At 38.4% G+C, this 23,575-nt stretch overlaps 1 protein-coding gene across 2 annotated transcripts in view; it reads left to right on the forward strand.

Annotated features, from left to right (window-relative positions):
* IKZF3 (IKAROS family zinc finger 3) overlaps positions 1-23,575 on the forward strand; it is a 79,444-nt gene that overhangs the window by 37,535 nt on the left and 18,334 nt on the right. Inside the window, exons 4-6 of one of the 2 annotated variants that reach the window (XM_010960466.3) lie at positions 14,023-14,283; positions 15,206-15,373; positions 17,515-17,631. The exons of the other annotated variant lie outside the window; for it this stretch is intronic. Coding sequence (XP_010958768.1) covers positions 14,023-14,283; positions 15,206-15,373; positions 17,515-17,631 — 546 coding nt within the window. The remainder of the gene's footprint in view (positions 1-14,022; positions 14,284-15,205; positions 15,374-17,514; positions 17,632-23,575) is intronic. 2 annotated transcript variants of the gene reach the window in all.

Consider the following 23,575-nt stretch of genomic DNA (forward strand, 5'->3'; position numbering starts at 1 on the left):
GGCCTAATACAAAGATTCTCAAGTTGATACCTCAAGGTTTGGGAAACCTCTCAAAACTATGTGAAATTTTGTGTTTATCGGTACGAGTACATTTTTCTAGGCACAGAGTAAAGTTCTCAGAGAGGTAGGTCCACAACCCAGAAAAGATGCAAAAGCCCTAATCAAAATGTATCAGGTCTTAGGGCTTCTTGAGTTTGCTTTTTTGTAACAGTTTCATATGTTATGGTCGTATGCTTCCAACACAGACACTTTTGGTTCCGTTCTGTGGTATATAAAATAATATATACTAATTATGAAAAATCACGAGATAGGCACAATCCCCCTTTCTTCATCATCGACCTGAAACCTATCCTGGGGCAACCTTTTAATTTTATTCCTTGCTGGTTCAAAGGCCTTTCCTTTTTCTTAATTTTGATAGAGAATGTTGGAAATGCTTCATCCATAGAAAAATGCTGGACAGCAATTTGGAAAACTACTTTTAAAAGAATAGACATCATCTGCCCCTGACAATTCTGTTACGTGGTTTCTTCCAGCATTTAATACTCAGCAGTCTTGTAATAGGCTGATGTAGTATTCAGACTTAAAATTAGGAAAATTACATTTGGAAGTGACTGACAATGCCATAGTTTTAAAGCTTTAGATTTTAAAGTGTCACACACGGAGCAGGTGAATGAAGCTGTCAGAGCCAGGCCTAAAGGAGGACCCTGGTAATCCAGCCCTTGGTGTATAACCTTCAAACACCAATAAACAAGATTATCTGGATTTAACATGTGACCTTTTTCATTCTGACTGGTAGGTCCAGATGTTCTCTCGTTCAGCTGCCTGGTTGAAATCTGCTTTTTAACTGACTGCTGTTGGATCAAGATTTGAGGTTGCAGAAATGACAGTCTTGAGAAGCATATTCTGCATGAGTGATGCTGTCTAAACAGTAACATATGGAAATCCATAGTTTAATAATTAAAAATAATTTGTGACCTTACCCTTAATAGATTTGTTGGTTATGTCAACTGAATAAGTAAAAATGGGATCGCGGTAGATATTTCACTATATTAGTCAGTCTGGTGGCATTAAAAACGTTGACGAGATTTGTTAGAACCAGCGTTTTCTGCACCTGCGTCTGCAGAAGAAGAAGTCCCAGCCATGCCTTTGTTACCCTTTGTTACTCCTCAAGGAAGTTCAGAGCAGCCTTAGAGAAGATAGGCAAGGCTCTTTTTCAGCCTCTCTTAAGTCAGTCTAGGCTTCTGGCCATGCTTGTCAACCACCAGAACTTGGACACAACTTAATATACCTTTATTACCTCTCTTCATTGCTTGGAACCCAGGACTACTTCTGGCATTTTTATATGAACTGTTTCTTACTCACCATCAACTTGATTTTCCAGTTCTTGGCCTTCAAGTTGCACCAGTTCTCTGTTTTAGACTATATAAAAAGATGATTCTTTATTTTCTTCTTCTCTTGTGGGAGAACTAAACTCTCACATTTCCTGAGTGAACCCTCAGAGAGCTTCCCCAAGTGCTTCGCACCACCACTAACTTGCAGATCAGGGGCAGCGCTCACTAGTTAATTAGTAGCCATAGGCTAGTAAAGCACACTAGATGATTAATAGAATAGCAAGTGAGACATAAAAAGGTAGAAAAATACAAAATGTGGCAAAGAACTACTACAGTTAAAAAATCTGGATCTGTATGGATTTTAGTACAATTCAGAAAGAGAGCGCAAACCAGTAGTTACTTAGGTATTTCCTGAAGTGGGTAATAAAATAATTAAGTCCCTATTATAGGAGATGTCCTATGAGGCCAACTGTTGTTTTAGCCTCTTTCCTACTGCTAAGTAGCAGATACAACTTGTGGTTTTTTTTAACACAACATTTATTAATTTCTTTGAAAATGAGTTGGCATGAAATGAATTGCATAGGAGCAAAAGGAGTTAAAGATACATATGAGGATTTGTCATATGAGGTTAACCATAGCTCAAAAGCTACACTTGCTATGATGCTTTTTGTCATAGTTGGTGAATGATTAGCTAAACTCTCCCCTCTTGAGACAGAGTCAGTATCATTGTAGCTGGCTATCAGTTGTTGTTGGTTTTTTTTTTTTAAATCCTTATACTGTTCTTTTTTTAAAAAGGAGTTTCAGTGTGGTTATAATTTACATACCATTAAGTGTCCATTTCAATGATATTTAGTAAATTTACAGGGTTGAGCACCTGACACTATGTTTTAGAACGTTTCTATCACCCTAAGAAAATTCCTAGTACCTGTTTGTAGTCAATCCCCATTCTTACTCCCAGCCCCAGGCAACCACTAATTTGATTTTTGTCTCTATAGACTTACCATTTCTACACATCTCATATAAAAGGAATAATACACTATGTGGTCTTTTGCTTCCGGCTTCTTTCACTTAGCATAATGTTTTTTTTTAAGTTTATCTATGTTGTTGAATGTATCAGTACTTTGTTTCTCTTTATTTCTGAATAGTATTCTATTATATTGATAAAGTACATTTTGTTTATCCATTCACCAATTGATGGACATTCTGATTGTCTCAATCTTTTGGCTTTTATGAATAATCCTGCTATGAGCATTTGTGTGTAAGTCTTTGTGTAGAAGTATGCTTTCATTCCTTTGGGATAGTTACCTAAGACTGAAATTGCTGGGTTGTATGATAAATGTATGTTTAATTTTATAAGAAACAGTCTATATTAATTATTGATTACAGTATAACAAATTATCCCAACCCTTAGCAACTTAAAACAATACAGATTTATTATCTCAGGAATACAGGCACAACTTATCTGGGTCCTCTGCTTCAGAATCTCTCATAGGCTATAATCAAGGTCACCAGATTGCAATGTCACCTGAAGGCTCGTGTAGGGAAGGGTCAGCTTCCCAATTCACTCATTTGCTTGCCAGGATTTAGTTCCTTGAAGGTTTTTTGGACTGAGGGCCTCATTTCCTCACTACAGGTTGGCTAGAAACTGCCTTCAGTTCCTTGCCATGTGGGCTGTCTAGCCTACTTTATCAGAGAAGCAGCTGAGAAGTACCAGAGAGAGAGGGAGAGAGAGAGAATGAGAACAAAATGGAAGTCACAGTTTTTTATAATATAATGACAGATGTGATTTCCCATCACTTTTGCCATGTTCTGTTAATTGGAAGCAAATCACCTAGTCCCAACCCACATGCAAAGGGAGATTACACAAGGATCTGAAAACTAGGAGTCAGGGATTATTGGGAACCATTTCAGAGAGCTGCCTACGATTCTGCCAGATTTTTTCCAAATGGCTGCACCACTTTTCATTCCCACCAGCAATGTGTTAGGGCTCTGTTTTCTCCACACACTCACCAAAGCTTGTATTCTCTGTCTGTCTGATGATAGCCATTCTGGTGGGTGTGAAGACATATCTCATCGTGGTTTTAATTTACACCTGTCTAATAACTAATGACGTTAGCATCTTTTCATTTGCTCATTGTTCATTCGTATGATTTCTTTGAAATGTCAATTCAAATCTTTTTCACATTTTGTAATTGGGTTACTTGTCTTACTACTGAATTGCAAGATATTTTCACTTACGAATCATGTTTTGGTATCAAATCTAAGAAATTGATTCCAAGATCGTGAAGATATTATGTGTCAGCTGCTATGCTAGGCCTTTATATACATTATTTTGTCTAATTTAATTATGGTAACAACCCTATTAGGTGTAGATATTATCATCATTATACAAATAAGAAAATTCACAGAAGTCAAGTGACTTGCTTAGAACACCCAGCTAGTTAGTACAGCGTGAACCTAGATTCTGTCTTACTCCAAAGTTCATGCTCTTTCATAAGAACTTTTTTTTTTAAAAGACATTCAGGTCTATCTTCAGTGGGCAAAATAAGAGTGAAATACGATATTGTCCCTTCCTTATAATTCTCAGTACCCATTCTGGTGCTGTTTTAATACTGTGACTAGAAACCTCTATTTGTGATCATTAGGAGTTGCCTTTGGAACTAGAAAAGGGCATGCACTCCAGTTTGTTGGCTGGATTCCATCCTAGTTGTATTCTGCCAGGCAGTATTCCCTCTGCAGCTTCTGGTGGAGCGAGGATGCATCTTTGCTTGCAGCTTGGAAGTATGTCACTGGGCAGCTGTTAAGCAGTTATTCTTTACCCCCAGGGATGAGCATGTTCCGGCGACAAGATAGCTTATTCTCTCATGTGCTTTTAATGTTGTACGTTCACCTAGGATAAGTCGGCGCTGAGTTCCTTCTATTGTTTCTTAGTGCTCTAATTCCAGAGGGAAATGGAGGAAGAAAAGTCCACATAACATGTAGCAGATGGTAAATTTTATATTATTTTGTATATATTTTGTTTTTATTAATTTAATGCTTAAAAAGAGCAAGAATCTTCTAATTCTTAATCCTTATGCTTATTTCTTTCTCTTTCAAGAATCCTTTATACCCTTTGGGTCTGGTTGGTGTGTCTTAAGTTAAAAATACATTTTATTGTTTTCCTCGGCTATGGCCTAATAAGGCTACTTTTAGGCAAGATTACAATCTGCACGATTTGGGGGGAAACATCTTTAACCTTAATTTTGTACTAGAAGCAAAGAACAAATAGTTGGTTACTCTTTCCTTGCTTCTTGTCTTCTTTCTCTCCTTCCTCCTATTCATTTGGTAAGCATTCACTGAACTGTGTACCAAACAGCATGCTAAATGTTAAGGATGCTAGCGGGATAATATACAGACATTGACTCAAGGAGCCACTATGCAGAAGGGGAAACTGGGACTACGGTAGGAGGAGCAGCTTTGGAAAGGCAGTCTAGAAGAGAGAAACAACCAGCTAGGTTGCAACTTGTTGAATGTCAGACAAGCATAAGAACCCTGAGGTGACTGGAAGTATCTGTTGGGCTCAGCAGGGAGAAGTTGGCTGGAAATGCAGATTTGGGGGTCATCAGCAACAAAAAGTTGTGTCAGGAGAGTAAGTAAAGTGAAAAAAACAAAAAGTTCAAGAAACAAGCCCCTTGAGACTATTCACACCTAGGAGGCAGAGAAAGAGGAGTAAACATGGAAAATAAATGAGGTAGGAATAGAACCAGGAGTGAATAGAGTTCAGGGAAGAGGCTCCAGAAGCAGAAACAATTTTTTGAATGTTTCTAAGAATTATGTTTTAATATGTTTTACATTTTTTAATTGAATTCTGTTCAGAGAGAGAGTGATTAATTGTATACAAGGGAATTCTGAATGAAAGAAAGACTTGTCGGTAGCATTTTGTTCCAAAGTAACAGAGTAGGAGGGGCAGAAGCCAGACCACACCAGGCAAAGAAGTCACCTGGAGAACTGGTGACCACTGTGGCCCCTGGGGCTTGTGCTGAAGCACCGTGAGGAGAAACTCTGCATGTGGCAGCTCAGCTTCAGTCTGTTGCAAACGAGTTAGGGAGTGCTCCAGCACGCTGACTCGTTTAGTCTTTGGCGGGCCTTCTTACCATCATTGAATTGGTTCAGGCTGCCTAAGGAGTTCATTCATTCATCATTTATTCATTCGATACCTGTGGTAAGTGAGCCCTCTGAGAGGTACTATGGACACAAATATTTTGAAAACTTGGCCTCTGCCTTGAAGATACTTCTAGTCTAGATGGGAAATAAACGTGTTAATTGTCATGTAACACAACACATGCTATGTATACCAAGAACTACTTATGCTCTGGATATAGAAGACATTTTCAGTCCTTCCCTTACCCATGATCCTGTTGTGACAGTCAGAATGTTTTTAACTAATTTAACTGTATTTGGGTAACAATAAATTTTTTTAAGAATTATATTTTAATATGCTTTAAATTTTTTAATTGAGTTCTGTCAAAAGAAAGATAGAGTGAATAATCTATCCAATTTGAAATTATGAATGAAAAGAAAGGGAACTATTAATGAAAAGGAAGTTTTTTCTTCTGGATTTATAAATGAAATGTCTACCAGGTACATACTTTAGTCTACCTCTAGTGTGATTAGGCAACATCTAAAACCTTAGCCTCTTTTTTTTAAATTGAAGTATAGTTGATTTACAATATTGTGTTTCAGGTTTGCAACAAGGTGATTCAGTTATATATGTGTGTGTATGTGTGTGTGTATGTATATATATTCTTTTTCAGATTCCTTTCCACTATAGGTTATTACAAGATATTGAATATAGTTCCCTGTGCTATATTGTAGGACCTTGTTGTTTATCTATTTTATATATAATAGTGTGTGTCTATTAATCCCAAACTCCTCATTTATCCCTCTCCTACCACTTCCCCTTTGGTAACCTTAAGTTTGTTTTTATGTCTGTGAGCCTGTTTCTGTTTTGTGAATAAGTTCATTTGTATCATCTTTTTAGATTCCACATGTAAGTGATATCATGTGATATTTGTCTTTCTCTGTCTGATTCATTTCACTTCGTATAATAATCTCTAGATCCATCCAACCTTAACTTTTTAAAATGTATTTTCAGTCATAATTTTTCAATGGATAGCAGTTACTTCTCAGAAATATAAATATAAAATAGTACATAGGCTAAATAATCAATAGAAAAAGTGCGTAGTTATCAGGGATAGAAATGAAAAAATACAATTGTGTACTTTTTTATAGTTAAGAAGGCACTTCTGTGCATCATGTTTTTCAATCCTCACAACAACTCAAGATAAAAGACTTCACCTGGCCTCACGATAGCTGAAGAGCTTGGCCCAACTGAGCAGCTGGACCCTTACCCACTGCTGATGTGCAGTATACTCCTGTTGTTAAAAGTAATAAGTCTTCTCTCATTCTAAAAGGGAAGCAAATAATAGCACTGAAATTATTAAGCAAAATTATTTTTACTATTATGGCAATGAACGAGCTATTTGATAGTCAGATAATAAGGCAAAGATTAATGTCATTAGTAAAACTGAGGATGGTTCCTTTGCAACTGAGACTTTCTTCCTGTTTTCACACTAATGCTCTTGAATTTGAAGTGACATGATTTACTAATTACCAGTTTAGCTTCTTTAAGGACAATTTAAAAGTCTGATAAGAATGTGTTTTATTTTATTATCCAAACTGCTACCTCTTTTTTTGTTGCTATTGAGATAATGATGTTTTATCTCTTATTAGTCTGATTCACCTTTTTCAGTTTTTTCCTAATTTTAAAATAGGTGTTTTAAACATTGCTAGATGTCTGTCACTTTAGAATCTAAAAGAAGAGAAAAATGAAAACATAATGGACACTATAAATCAATGACCAAAAGTTTTATTTTCATTGATGCTTTATGATTTTACTGGTTAGCAAAAACAAAAACTTCTTATCCTTTAGTTTTCAAAATAACATTAGTTCTTCTCCTCCTCATTTTATACATAAAAATGTAAATTAGGAAATGAAAATGACCCGTAATTTCAGTGTTCTTGTTCATAATACAAAGAAGCCATTGTGGGAAAGGAGTGGAGACATTAATTTTATAAGGAGAACTGTTCTAGTTAATCTGTTTGTACTATACTGAGTGATAACAGCAAACTCTGTAGGCTAAATACCTACAATCCATATATCTCCCATTTTGCTCTTTAGTGCTTCAAGCTTCTAAATCCTATTAACAGCTGTCAAAACCTGGTAAACTATTTAGATGCTTTCACAATTTGTTTAATTGGATAGTTAGAAAATGGCACGCTAGAAAAGCCCACTCTCCCTTTCTTTTAGCCTGGCTGAACATCTGTAGCATTAGGGCCTCATTATCTCTGAATTGGCATAGCAAATCAGTGGCATCATTAAAATGCCACATTAAGATGATTAAGCTTCTTTGTTATCCAGTTGACTTTTGCATGTGCTGAGGATTTCATGGTTATGACCCCCAATCCTTGTAAAACACTTAAACAACATCACCCTTTTGTGTACTTCCCTGTCTAACAGCCCCTATCTCGTTTTGTCCCTTCTCACAATATCTCTGGCAAACTTGAGGCTATTACTCCAAACTTTGTCCTTCTTTGAGTTGGATCCTGAGATCTCATAGTTCAGAGTGGAAATTCAGAACCTGTTTTTTTACACTGGAAAACTCATACTAACAACATGCCATCGAAGACACCCAAGTTGCCTGCTCTGTTTCCCATCTTTGATAGGTTCTTCTCCCCAACTGAGCATTTTATGTGCCTGTAAAAACAAACTGAGGCACAGTTGGCTGAGACTGCTATTGCCCCTGAAGGATTTAGATGTTGGATCCTTTCCAAGACCCATTGTTTTTGCAGTGTCTCAGGTGAAACCAAAAATGTCTACTCTGGAGTGCAAGCCTTTCATGTGATAACCATCACCCCAGGAAATGAAACCATGTGCATCAGCCCCAGTGAGCCAAGCCTTTGTTCTCTTCAGCCTACAAAATTCTCTCTGGGGTGTGTGTGTGTGTGTGTGTCATCTTCCTAAGAGGCCTCCAGAACATAGACAAAGATGGAGCAATTGTACCCCAGAGTAGCTCCTTTAGAAAGAAGTTCAGCTTAATCTAATTTTCTATGGGTTAGATTCAATTTAGACATCTTTTCCCCCCTCTGGGAATGTTTAGCAATTACCTTTATCAGCAGTTTGTGGTTTGGTATGTTCTTTTTTCCACAAGCTCAATTATAAAAAAATTTACTCAGGAAGCCTTTAACATTTTTTGATTATAAAATATATCATACATACAAAGAGGCAAATATAATTACATGCATAGTTTAAAGCATAAAAACAAAACAAGCATCCATGGACCCACCACCTGGCTTGAGAAATAAAATATTGCTAGTGCCTGGGAAGATTCCTGACAGTCTTTTAAGTGGCAATTTAAGTCACGTGTCTAAGAAACTTGATACATATAATAAGAGGCTGGAATTTACAAAACTAAATAAAACGGGAGGTTGTTCACATTACAAAAGGTCTGCTCACTTTACAAAACACTTCAGGATACTGTGGGGCCACTCCTTAAGTATATTCAAATATTTCTTGCCAGTCTTTAAATTTTCTGCCTTTGTTAACTGTTCGGGTGTTGCCAGCCACTGACAACTGCAAATCAGTGGAAAATGACGAGAAACATCTCTGAATGTGTAGTGTAAATCTGTGGAACAATATTATTGGTTTTACCTGTAGTGTTTTACAAACACAGAAGCAGGAGAATTTTTTTTTTTTTATCAAGAAAGACTTCATGGAAGAAATGGCATTTAAACAGCATCTGGAAGTTTGAATAGGATGTTGACGTAGGGAAGAGCATTTTAGGTAAAGGGAAGGTTAGAGAAGAGGCTTGGAAAACCGCAGCTGGTAAGATTGCTGCTGTGTTTCTCAAACGTTAATGTGTGTAAGAATCCTTGAGGATGTGTTAAAATGGAAAACCTGATCCAGTAGGTCTGGGGTGAGACCTGGGAGTCTGTATTCCTAACAAGCTCTCTGGGGATGCTGGAACTGCAGATCCAAGGACCTCACTTTGAGTAGCAAGGTTCTAGTCTAGGGAGAAGGATGATTCAAGGAGACTAGTGATAAATGAGATGATTAGATCAGCTTGGGGCAGGTTCTGGACAGGCCCTTGAATGTCTCACTAACAAATTTGAACTTCACTCTGTAAACAAAATGAAATCATTGTAAGTTTCTGAACAAAGGTTTTAGTGCTACCAGATGATTAATCTGGCAATAAGATATAATCTAAAATAGAGGCTGCTTACACCATGGACCAGTTAGGAGGCTAACGGAGGGGTATATTCATGTATCAACTGTTTACTGTATATGTACATTATGCAGAGCACTGTGTCAGACTCTCAAATAGTGGTTCTCAAACTCCACCGTGCATAAGATTTACCTAGAGAGTGTGTTTTTTAATGCATGTTTCCAGTCGCCACACCCAGATTAGTAGACCTATGATGGGACCCCAAAATTTTCTATTTAAAACCCCCACAACCTATGGTCTTACAGATACAGGTCAAGCAATGTCATAGGGATTACTGAGTCTATAAAAACAAAAACAAAAAACCAGACCTGTGTAGCTTCTGATCTCAGCTTACATGTCCATATGGGAGATGAGGTAAGTTTACAAATAACTCAGAAAAGGAAGGAACGAATTATTTTATAGCTACAGAGATCAGGGAGGGCATAGTAGGGGAAAATGGCGTATTAGTTTGGCCTTAAAAGATGTGTAGGATTTTGATCTGTAGCAATGTTGGGGAAAGACTTTTTAAGCAGTGGAAATAATAAAAGGAAGGTGATACTTAGAAGTTGCTTAGTTAGGTTAGAGACATCTGAGTATTCAGCATCAGCATTACAAAGATAGGTTGGGAGTCAGATATTGAAAGGCCTTTAAAACTCTTTCTTTCTGAGTTTGGGCTTTATTTTGTTGGCAGCAGATAGAATTGACGAATTTGGACAGAGTCACGAAATGACCAGGGCTCTAGTTTAGGAAGAACCATCTGGTGGAAGCGTATAGAATGAACTGGAAAGGAGAGGCAGAGGGGGCTGGGAGAGCAATCTGGAGGCTACTGCAGGAGTGAGGAGGGCAATCAGGGTCTGAGATTTAGGGTGATGGGCGTGCAAAACAGTGGGGAGGAGAAGAAGATTGGAGAGATGGTACAATGGGTGATTAAATGTGGGGCACAAGCAAGAGGAAGGAAAGATGATGCTCAAGATTCTAGCCTGCATAACTGTGATGATACCTAGGAGGCCTTTGGGATCAGAGAACTGAAGAAAAGGGGAAGATTATACCTGGAGATCTGTATCTGGGGATTAATCATATAAATTGCTAGCTGAAGCCTTAAGAGAGGATGAAATTGCCATAGGGGAGGTGGTGCAGAGGGAAGAAAAAAGAGGGTTGAGGACAGTATTTAGGAGGCAGAGGGAGGAAAAGGAGCTAGAAAAAGAAGCAATTAGAAGGGTGAGGAAACAAGGCACAGTTTCACCGAAGAAGTAGGAATATAGTGGAACAACAAGCGGTGGTCAGCAGTGTTGAGGGCTACAGAGAAGTTGGGGAGAATGAACACAAAAGGCCGCTGGATTTAGGAATCAGGAGATTATCGATGATCTTCAGAGGAGCAGTGAATCAGCATTAGAATTGGAGGCAGAAGCCAGATCACAGGGAATTTGACATCAGTTTTGAGACCGTAGAGACAGTAAGCATAGATTACTTTTGTATTATATCTATCAGAAAGAAATGTTGAGAGAGGATGAGTTTAGTTATGAGGGGCTGAGAGGCTAAAGGAAATTGCAAAGGGAATAGAAAAGAGGAGTTGTCATTGGAGAGCCTGCAGACATAGACTCTATTGGTCTTGGAGACTGATGTGATGTAGAGATTGGAAGAAAAGGATTCCAGTTTCAAGACTTGGAGGCTGGAAGAAGGAAGATGTCATATGTAACTAGAAAGAAGTAATACATTAGAAGCAAGTTTGGGTTCAAAGATGACAAGTTTGACTTTAGACATGTTTATTATTATTTTCAAGGATACTAAGTAGAATGCCCCGCCCCTTTCCTCTGCTCCAGGAAATCTTCCTCCCAAGGGATGGAATGAATCTCTTCGTTGGACAGACTAGTGTCTCTCCTGGTAGTTTTGGTGGACTATATTTGGAGGCTGGGTGCTAAGCCCAATAATCTCTCAGGAATCCCTTTCATATCTTAGATACGAATCTATTCTAACATTCAACTCTGTTTAGCTTCACATGGTAAACCATTAAGAAATTGCTGGTCCCCAGTAACCATGCAGAGATGCCATCCGGGTCTTTTATCTAAAACTAGTGAGACTCCAAGGGCAAAACAATAACTATAGCCGGAGCTCTTTTGGTCCAAAGTCCAAGGGACTTCCTTGATGCCCTGTCCATGTGACTCTTACGTGTTCCCTTAGGGCCCTGGGTCTCGATGTCTTCCTTATTCTACAGCTAAGTCCTAAAGGGAAAAAGCCAAGAATTTCTTTTGAGCCAGGTCAGTGTCATATTGAGTTCTAGATCAAGCCCATGAAGCCAAAATCCTGAGGGAAGGAGCAACCCTCTTACGTCTTGCATTTTCAGGAAGACTTGAAATATTGATCTTACTAGTTTTCATTTGTCACTGACCGCAGAATGGCCTGAGTCTGTTCATATTAACATTTTATAGCCAAAATGAAAAGGATCCTTTTCTGCTGGCCCTTTCTATGTGCTGTTTTTGGTTTTCAGTAGCTGAAGTTTTCCGTTGAGGTTCTTTTAAACGCCTACATGCAAACTGAAGAGCACTCAAGCTTTGGTGGGATATCACCCACAGCTGGAGTGATGAAGGAAGGGAGGAGGGTACCAGCCTCAGGTGCATCCTTCTCTTTAAAAAAAAATTAAAAAAAAAAAAAAACCGCTTAAGCAAATTCCATCTGACAGCAGGCAAAATGTGTCCAGAGAAAGAAGGGAATGCAACTCTTTCCATGTAGGAAATGGCTATCAATTCATATAGAACCTAGACGCATAGGATGGGCAAATTTGACACATGCTGGATATCTCCTACAGCCCTGCGTCTCTTCTAATCAAAGAGTGAAAGGTTGTGAACCATGAACCGTGGTAAGAAGCACTGGAACAGCGTTGCAGCAGTGGCTCCTCTGTTGGTGGTTAGACCCTGTCTTGCTCTATTAAGCAAACACAGTTAATATAGATGAAAGGTAACCCTGATAGAAGTGAAAATTGAAACTTGAGTTGAAGGTAGCAAGCCAGGCACAGCTGCAGTCGTACTTCCTCCTATGTGGCAACAGGAGCTGCATTTACTGGTGTTGTTTGGAAGGGATGTCGTTTTTTTAAAATATCTTTGCTTCAGCGTGTTTTGGTTTTTAACGTCTACACCACTGATGAAGGAGTGTGGAATATGTCAGTAAGGAGCCATGTAGGCTTTGCATGTCCAAAGGTGAGGGCAAATCCAAGTTCAGTGTTCTAATCACATATTTGCTATTAACTGACTGTGTAACCCTTGGACAACTCACCGAAAACATCTCCATTCCCGGGTTTCCTTATCTGAAAAACAAGAAGGTTGGATTAGATGATCTCTAAATTCCCTTCCAGCCTTGAAATTGATTTGTGGTTCCTCACGGAGCATTACAGTTTCCAGTTTCTAAGAATGAATTTTTCAAGTTGTAAACATTTATGCAGCATGTTTTGTATATGAAAAATCTCTTTTAAATGTTTATTATTATTACGTCAGGCAAATATTTGGGTTGTCTTAGTGTCAGTACATAAATTTTCCTTCTTTATTTCTTACGTTCTTCGGCTTCAAAGAGTGTTGCAACTCTTTTTAAGACAGTGCCTGATCAGCCAACACACTTGGGCCAGCCCCTCCTCTCCTATCCGGTCCTACAACTCTAGCCCTCCCTAACTGGGCTGTAGGTGGTCCATTTACCTGTGTCAATGAAAGGGACTCCTGAGAAGGTTATGTTAGAGGATGACTTCTCCTTTTATCTTTCTCAACAGTATTTCACTAGCACTGCCGGCTTCCTCTATGTTCAGTGTTGTCTCTTTATCAGTTCCAAGAGAGATAGAGAGATAAAACTCATTTTAGCAGTTCATATACATGGAAGAGGGGAGAGGCAATGCAAGGCTAAAAATCAGAAGGAAAAAAAAACATATTAACTATTCAACTCTCAATCTTAGTGGCTTCAGTTGGATGCATTTGAAGGATTAAAACAGTATTATCTTCTTGAAACCAAAGATCACATCAGCTTGCCTTTTAACTGCAGCCACCGAGAAAGGTAGTAGATCTGAGAACCTTTCTTCTCCCCCAGCACTGGAGAAGAATTGCTCAAAATGTGTTTTTCATAGTTGCTTTGAGCAGTCATAGCTAAAATCTGTTATCTCGAATTTTCTGGATGGACTAAAATGCTGTCATCTGTGTGTGTGTGTGTGTGTGTGTGTGTGTTCTCCCCAGACTGTGGCTCTGAATTCAGATAATGAGTGATCTTCCTAATGGTGTTTTCTTGCCTGGTAGATGTACAATATTATGTTAGCTTCACTTGGTATTTAATTATCAGCTGTGGGTCTCTGCTCTCTGAGCTGCTTTGATAGCTCCAAATACAATCATTGTTCATTTCTTGCATTTTCCTCCCTGCAGATGATTCAATGAAAGTGAAAGATGAATACAGTGAAAGGGAGGAGAATGTTTTAAAGCCAGAGCCCATGGGAAATGCAGAAGAGCCTGAAATTCCTTACAGCTATTCAAGAGAATATGATGAATATGAAAACATTAAGTTGGAGAGACATGTTGTCTCATATGATAGTAGCAGGCCAACCAGTGGCAAGATGAACTGCGATGTGTGTGGATTGTCCTGCATTAGCTTCAATGTCTTAATGGTTCATAAGCGGAGCCATACTGGTAAATAGTCTCCTTTATCCATTCTTCCGTAAACTGTCCTAATGCAGCCACATGAGAAGTGAAGTGGTGGAATTTAGGGCTTACTTTTGATTATTCTTGCTTTTTGCTTTAATTCTGTTGCATCTCTCCTTCTCTGCATTTCCATTACCCAGTGATTTGTAGCCCTCCTTCACCATGCATGTGGCAAACATATTGCAAATGCTGTGAATAAAGGAAGACTGTAGAGAGCACGGTGTTCTAGGTCAGCCAAATATTTTTCTTCAGTTAATAAGTAGGAGTTGAATTGTGTGATACACTTCTTAAGCATCTTCCATATATTTTTGCATAACTTTTAAAAAAGCAGATCTCCTTATTGTCTTGGGTTCAAATTTGGCAGATGAAAGGATGTAGTTTTTATTGACAGTTCAAAAAATTTATTTTCGGACAACAAAAAAGCAGTCTACAGAAATGCATACAAACACAACAGTCCCACTGAGCCAAATAGACTCCATCTAACATCGGATCTAAAGACTTTAAAAGGCATTTCTGGCCCTCTATACCTTATGAGAACTTGGGTCTGTGACTCTTTTTACAGATTGAGATTATATTCAAGAGGAATGCTAAGTAATGTAAAAACAAATCTAGAAAGCTCTTCTAAAGCTACTCTTGTTTTTGGGGGTTTTTTTTTGTTTGTTTGTTTGTTTTGCTTTGATCCAAGACAAGGTGATACCTTAAGTAGCCTTGCTAGGTGAGTGCTTTTTCCCTTCTAGAGGGAAGATTCCATAAGTAAGTCTTATGCTTGCCTTGAAATGCAGCTCCCATCTGATCCCAATAAGAACAGAAACTATCTGAAAAAATGAGCTTTTGCCATAGGCATCTAATCTGTGCATATGCTTCGCCACTAGCTGGGTGATCAGAAATCTCCTTTTTGTCCTTTTTAAAGGTGAACGCCCATTCCAGTGTAATCAGTGTGGGGCATCTTTTACTCAGAAAGGTAACCTCCTCCGCCACATTAAACTGCACACAGGGGAAAAACCTTTTAAGTGTCACCTCTGCAACTACGCATGCCAGAGAAGAGATGCACTCACAGGTCATCTTAGGACACATTCTGGTAAGTGAGAGCAATGAGCATTCCATATCTAGTAAATGTGTGTTCCTCAGTGCCCATGGCGGAAACTAGAAAGAGTTAAGTATGGAGGTTTTAATCTGTCATTCCTGTTCTGAAGGGTTACAACAGCAGAGACCTCTAGGGCTAATTACACTTCCATTAAGGCATTAATTGCTCTCCGTCTGGCTCAATGGGGATGATCATCAACCTAACATCTTGGCTCCCCTAGAGAACAACACAGTCAGACAGGAAAAGCCTGCCCTATAAAAACGCCTTTTTAATTTTTGCAAAAAAATGAGAGCCATCAGTATTTTTTATGGTAACTTTATTAAAAGATTGTTTTCCTAAAAATACACACACTACTTTTCAATCAAAAGTCTGGATAAAGCAGAGGATGTACAGTTTGTAAGTTATGTAAAACCATAAACTGGGTATAAATTATTGTTGGGGGTTAGTTTTGGCCATTCTGGGCTAAATTTCTTTTTTTTAAATTGAAATATAATTGACAGTATAACATTGTATTCATTTTAGGTGTATTTGAACTAAATTTCTTAAAGCCAAGTTTGTGTTTGATCAGCCTATTTCTTTTTAATCTCTAAAAGATGAGCAGCAGTAAGAATTCACAAAAAGCTGTGTTCTGTCTTGATGTTTTCACTCCTTATTTTAACCACGGAAGATCATTTTTTTTTCAACATTTAGAATTTCCCTCCTAGAAAAATAAAACTGAGTTTATTTTCAAATTTGGGACCTCATGTTCTTGATGTTATCTGACAGAATTTTAAATGAAGAAAAAAAAAAGGTTGTTTTTATGTCGATCCACATACCGCTTTGACTAAAACCCAGCCCTAAATCTGCAGGTGGTCACAATTTAGAGACTAGGGGTTAAACAAGTCAGCCCCCACGAAACCCACCATGAGAAATCCTAAATGGCAAAAGAAGGGTTTCTGTTACAGCTCATTGTTCAAAGAGTAGTGAATTAAGACTGAGTTTAGTCCAAAAAATTAAAATAGTTCTCTTCAGCTGCTTTTTCCAAGTTAAGATCCAACAAAAAGTAGTCATTTTAAAGATGGATTCTAGAAGACCCCAATTTATGCAGAAACTTAACAGTTTTAGCCCTAGCAAACCTGCATTTATTTTAATTTGGGATTCCATAAGGACCTTTTAGTGCTTTAAGTCCCAAAGACGCTGTTTAAACAGAGCAAGAGGATGAGAAAATAAAAAATCTCAGTCCCTAAAACTCTGAAAAATTCATAGGGTACATTTCATCAGCAGATCAGAAAGGCCAGCCCTATACACAGAGTTGAAGTTATTACTCACACATTTAAAAACAATGACACATTTGGAGGAGATAGGAGGATAAAGGTGGCCTGAATTGTATGGATGAACTTTTGAGGAAGCCTTTGCTTTATCTTAGAAATTGTGATGAAGTCATTTTTGCAATTCCTTCTATTTCTGTTATTCAAAAATATCCTCACTTGGTTAGCTCAGTTGTTATTGATTTAGCCCAGAATTTGCTATAGCCCAATGTGGGCAAGGACAAGCCACATTAATCGAAATATGACAATGCTCTAAGAAGGCTGAGGAGGGAAGGGTATAGGTCAAGTGGTAGAGCACATGCTTAGCATGCAGGAGGTCCTGGGTTCAATCCCCAGTACCTCTTCTAAACATAAATAAATAAACCTAATTACCCACCCCCCAAAAAGAAAAAAACTAACAAATAGGCTGAATGGCTAACTCCCATGAACTGTAGCATTCTTTACTTACAGCAGAAGGGATCTCTTCCTATTTCATTCTTAAACCACAGTAACCTCCTTGAAAAATAAAAAAGTCCCCTTTTTACTTTTTTCCTGAAGAAGCAAAATTGGATCTGGAGCCAAAACATTGTGCTCAATAATAGTCATCAAATCCAAATCCTTTCATTTATGAAAGGACCCTATCCTTTCAAAGAATCCTCTAATATAAATAATTGTAGACTGTACCTTATTTCAGTTAACTAAATTTAAAAGTAATGTAGATGCACAGGTATCCAAATCCTCGGGCTTCTCTCAGCTTCTCTCTAGTGGACAGTGTTCGCAGGGCCCCAACACACCATTTGTTCTATAACCCCGGAGGGTCACTGTGTGCCCCTTGTGCTCTCCTTATAGTTGAGAAACCCTATAAATGTGAGTTTTGCGGAAGGAGTTACAAGCAGAGAAGTTCCCTTGAGGAGCACAAGGAGCGCTGCCGTACATTTCTTCAGAGCACTGACCTGGGGGAGACCGGTGAGTTCACGCAACACCCGTTCTGCACACATTTAGCAAGCATCTGCTGTCCTAGGTAGCAAATAAAAAGCAAATATCCTGCTCCTGTGGAGTTGTATTTTAATAGGGAAAGACAGACTAGAAACAAAGTGAATTAGTAACTAATACAGTGTATTAGAAGGTAATGATTGCTCTTGAGAAAAATGAAGCAGGTTACTGGGGGCTGAAGGTGAGTTAGGGAAAACGTCAACAAGCTGAGATTTTAACAGACTTAAAGGCATGAGGAGAGAGCCCCTGCCCATAACTAGGAAATAGGAAGTGCAAAGGCCCTGGGGCTTGAGTTTGAAGAAGTGTAGATAGTCCTTTGTGGCTGGAGCAGCAGAGTGAGTAATGGGACACAGGCCAGAGAGGAAATAGGAAACCAGATCTTATCAGGCCTTGTAGACCATTGTAAAGACGTTGGCTTTTACTCTGAGTGAAACTGAAAATCTTCAGAGGACTTTGAACAGAGAGGTGACATGATTGGACTTCTCATTTAAAGAAAAAAAAGTCCCTCTACTTGCTATGGAGAATAGATTGTATTTGGGACAAGATCAGAAATTGGGGAGTCCAGTTAGGAGGCCGTTGCCATAATTCAAGCAAGAGAAAATTGTGTCTTGGTAGTGGTAGCGGTAGTGCAAAACCTTCTAATTCTATATCATATAGTTTAAAGATAGAACCAACAGGATTTCTTCACAGATTGATATGGGATGTGATGAAGACTGCAATTGCCATTAACTGAAATGGCAAAGATTGAGGGGAGAGGCACCCAGAAGGGTGGCTAGGGCAGAGTCCATTAAAATCCACAAGAATTTTCTTTGTTTCATATATGTCTATGGCAAATCATATACTTGTCTACTTATATGATTCGTTGTGGCGCCTATATTTGGCTTTGGGAATTTCATATTTTATTCAGTGCTTTGAATTGCATGCCTAATGGCAACTGAAACACTGGATGTCTTTCCATACAATCGTGGTTTTCTTTCTTTTCATTCTTGAGTTGAAACAAACTGAAACCTTTTTTTGTGCCACCTCTCTGCAATTGTCCTTTGACCCGCATGGTTGCTTGTCAGCCTGGTTCTGCAGCTTGGGTTGTCTGATATTTGTATTTGGTTACTTGAACCAGTTGCTTATCTAGAGTAGGTGTTAAGTCCTCGTGGGATTTGGTGTTTGACAGCAGTAGCTGCAGTTGGAACATTCTAAGACAGAAAGATAATGATAATATGACAGAAATAATGTGAAACTCAGGAAAAATGGAGTGGAAATCGTGAGTAGTTTAACTGTACCCATGTTGAGTGAGAGGAAACTTTTGTTTTAGATAAAGCCTATTTTATGGTGTTAGGAGCTGGCCAACTGAATTCCGTTGGTTTGCACTGCTTCTGCTTTTTATCCTGATGGCATCTTTAGTGTTATCAAGGAGTTGGAGTTCCTCCTTATTTCTAAAGAGAAATGTTTACTTTCTTTCCAAAAAAAAAAAAAAAAAAAGACATAAAAAACTTGGGTTTTGACATCTTAAGCAACATGCTTAAAGTTGATCAGGCAGTCCTTGGCCATCTTTACATGCAGTTCCACATTTCAGAAAATAGACGAAGCTCTTACTGTGAGAAATTCCCCACAATATGAAAATCTGTACTATTCCAAATAGAATCATTATTATTTGAAGCTGGAAGGATTAAAAAGAGCATCTAATCCTACCTCATCATCTTAGAAGTGAGGATAGTGAGACTCCTCCATGACTTACTTAAAAATCACTAGAAATTTCATTGTTTTCATGATTAGGAATTTTTTATTTTAAAAGACATAGTGGGATCTCATTCACATACCATTAAATTTATCCTTTCAAAGTGTACAATTCAGTAGTTTTTAACACATTCACAAAATCATACAACCATCACCACTGTCTAATTTCATAACATTTTTGTCACCCCAAAAGAAGCCCTGTACCCCTTAGCAATCACTCCCATTCCCCTCTCCAGCCTCCAGCAACCATTAATCTGCTTTCTTTCTCTGGGGATTTGCCTATTCTGAACGTTTCATGGGAATAGAATCATAAAATGTGTAACCTTTTATGTCTGACTTCTTTCACTTGGCGTAATGTTTTCAGGGGTCATCCACGAGGCAGCACTTCATTCCTTTTTATGGCCAAATAATATTCTATTATATGGATTTACTGCATTTTATTTATCCATTCATCAGTTAGTGGACATTTGGGTTTTTTCCACTTTTGGAAAATGTGGCTCAATTAGCTGTATTTTTTCAAAAGTTATATATTTTCTAGTTAGCAAAGGAAATATATAGTAACACATGTACTAATAGGATTGATTGTCCTTTGAAGTTGGGGGAAAATCAATAAACTATCCTCTATGAACAGTAAGTTCAATATTACTGACTTTGAAGTAAGATTATTACCTTACTTCTCATCTCCATAACCTTTTTTAGGAATTCCAAACTAGAAAAGTATCAAAAGAAATGTTTTTGCTGTCTTCAGTGGTATAAGGTGATTCAGGAAATACTGAAATACAGAGGTTGAGTCAATTTGCATTTCATGGGTTGGTTTGATGGACGCATGCAATGCACTTTAAGTATCAGCAAAAAAATAATGGGTTAACTAAGTCAGCAAGTTTTGATTTTTTTTTAAAAGCAAATATGTTGTTATGGTAGTTTCAGGTTACAAAATGTATAAAGTCATAGCTTAGTCAAACATAATAAATACTGCAAGTCAGTCAGCATACTAATCTATCTTTTATATTTCAAATAGTTGTCATGATTTTTCCTGAAATCGAAAATATAAAGAATGTTTTACACAAGTCAGTCCTTTAATAATTGCCACCACTCCCTACATGGTTTCAATTTCTGTTTCGTTCTTAAAATTGGGGGTCCCAACCTGGACAGAGTGCTCCCTTCTGAGCCTGACCAGTCTGGCGTCACCACTGGTCCCTCTCATCCCTTCATCCCTAGCTTTCAAAGTGATGATGTGCCACTGTGGACATGGCGCTTTTCATCAAATGATTCTTGTAAACTGAAGTGCAGCCTAATGTGAGAGCCAAGCCTTGGGACATACCTCCCCTCATCAGGAAGCAGAACAGATGAAAAGGCCTTAGACTGGAGACCAGTCTGCAAAAGCATGCCGTGTTGGGCAACAGGACTTCTGGCCTTGCTAATCATTTTCTTTTGTTCAAAGAGCATTTCCTGGATTCTCATGTGCCAGGCTCTGTGTCAGAGCTGTTGGTAAAGATGAGTGACAGTTAAGCCCCTACCCTTGAAGGACTCACATCCCAGCACGGGGCTGGGCACTTGATCTGTTAATATAATACGAAGGTCTCATAGAGACACATGTGATTGTGTTCCTTCAGTCCATGTTTCTGCACCAGACATTATCAAGATACTCCAAGTCTGCTGTCTTAATGTCATATATAATATGAAAAGAAGACCACAGATTTCATTTTCTTATTAGCTTGATCCTTATTCCAGAAAAGGACAAACAGCTGGTATAGAGATTCACTTAGCCACATTTCACACAAATTATGAATACTTGGAACGGGACATATTTTGGTATGACAGTGAGTTCTAGAAATACCAATACTGAATAATTTATTTATGAATCTAGGAGTCAAAACCTTTAATCTTCATTCTCATTGTTGCGGTTGAGATAATATAAGCATGAGAATTTCAGGATAAACATATTTTTACCAAATAACAGTCCAAAGAAAAAGCTTAAAGTGTTTAAAGCATCTATTTTCCCAATAGATTATTCTTAAAAAACAAAACAAAACAATACTAACTCACAAATAGTATTCATTTTACTTGCTCAAAAGGCAACAGTTTTATGTAACTTTTTTGTTAGAACCTGCCTCACTCTTTGATAGCAATCTCTTGTTAGACAATTCTTACTACACACTTTGTTCCACTCTCCATTAGTTACTGGCTGACCACACCACAGAAGACAGGAAGCAATGCCTCTTATTTGAGCTCCATTTAACACTTCAAGATCTAATGAAGGATTCTGAGCAAAAACAAAAGCACAACAAATTAATAATTAAATCTGCAGTCATTTTCAGATAGAAATGGCATCGTGCAGTTAACTGAAAACCAGAGGAACGACTAACACTTGTGCAGAGATTAGAGACAGTCACCTATTCTGTAATTATGACTTCTTATGAATGTTATTATTTATTTTTTCCACATGTCTTTAAAGTCATTTTTAAAATGAAAATTGGTATATCTGCTTTTTTTCCAGTAAGCAAGTGACATGATGGGGAATTGATCTAGAATTATAGTCCCACTCCTCCTGTGCTCACTCATGAACCAAGTGTGCAAATTGTTTCTTGCCATTATTCCATATCCCCACACCCACCCCTTACAACATTAAACTGCCAAACACCACCCAGGAACGGATTTCCTATTTCGTCATTTAAACCCATTATCTTGTTCCCTTACTATCTTGCTAAACTGGTTTCCCTCCGCTAACATTCTGAGACGTGATGTGCCAAGATAACAAGTCTAGACTGTTTATATAAATAGACAGTTGGATCTTAAAGTTGAAGCATAGGACCGAAGCTAATAGTCCTTTTTTTCCCCCTCCCTTTTCAGTGTACTGCCTAAACTCCTTGTAATCCCAAAGAGATTGATTGTCTTAACTCCAGAGCATTTCTTTGTGTTTCAGAGGCCGCTCCTTTAGTACAGCAGCTGTCCAACAACTGCAAGGCAGTTCGGGGAAGAAAGTGAGAGTGCACCATATCCAACTGAAATTTTAGCCTTTGCCTAACTTGCCAGTTAGAAAACACGGTTAATTTAGTAGAGATTAACTTAATCTCTGGAGTGTGTTCGCACATACAATGAAGACTGGAATCTTGGAGTTGATATTTTGTGCAAATGACCCAGCGGGAGGGTGTTGGAAGCCCTCTAGATCGGTGGTTTCAGAGGATTCGCTTCAATCTAACCAGAGTTGTGGAAATGGGAAAGTCTCCACCCATGCCTCAAATTATCTGTCTATCCATGACACTCCAGAATTTTATCTTTTTAAATGTCAGTCATTTGGTCACTGGTTTACAGAGTAAGATTTACCTAGAAATGACTGTCAAGACAAGCTTGGTGAGTTAACCAGGGATAAAAGATGATACTATCTCGGAAGGTTGCCATTTAGCGGCATGCCCTAATTACGTTATTTAGGTCAGTGTATCCCCGCTTTAGCATCCTCCCAGATATAGAGTACACTGAGTATGTGTCCTCAGAAAGATGCTTGTGGTAACTGATAATGACTTTGGTTAAATGTAGACAGTGGCTGCTGAGAGCCAAACGGGAAAACTAAACTGGCAGGGCAGACAGATCTCTGGGTAATGATGGGGCCGTTAGAGGGGTGACTGAAAAGACTAAATAAGAGTAGTGGTAAAGTGGATGGGGATAGAGTTAAAACTTCCCAAAGGACTGTTTTTCATTCTTATTTCGTTATAAATCTTTTTGATAATGAATACATAGTGGATGTGGGGTGGGGGGCGGGGGGGAACCTTTATCTGGATTTAATCCTCTCAGAGTTGCTGGAAGCAGAATGAATGTTCCTAGTCAAAGCACAAACTAAGCTACCTCCCTGATGCTTCTAAGAAAAAGCCTCTTTATAACAGCCTCAGGAACTTATTTCAAATCCCAGGCCTTTGTCTTTCATCTCTCTGCTCTTGGGGCTCTGGGTAGTGCCACATCTGGTGGTGGTTTGTGTGAAAGGAAATAATATGTATAATAGTTTCCTGTTTGGTCATTTAAACCTATCCCTGTGCTGGACAGAATTTGACCCACTTCACTCAATAGCAGTGTCCTGTCACTAAAGTACCTGTTACTTACAACGCTCAGTCAGCTGAAGTTCCAGCGCTTTATCACCAGCCCAAAAGCTGCCCGGGGCCCCTTATTCAGACCATTATTGTCTTCATTTGCACAC

Source organism: Camelus bactrianus, chromosome 16 (genome assembly GCF_048773025.1).
Source record: "Camelus bactrianus isolate YW-2024 breed Bactrian camel chromosome 16, ASM4877302v1, whole genome shotgun sequence".
NCBI classification, from domain to species: domain Eukaryota; kingdom Metazoa; phylum Chordata; class Mammalia; order Artiodactyla; family Camelidae; genus Camelus; species Camelus bactrianus.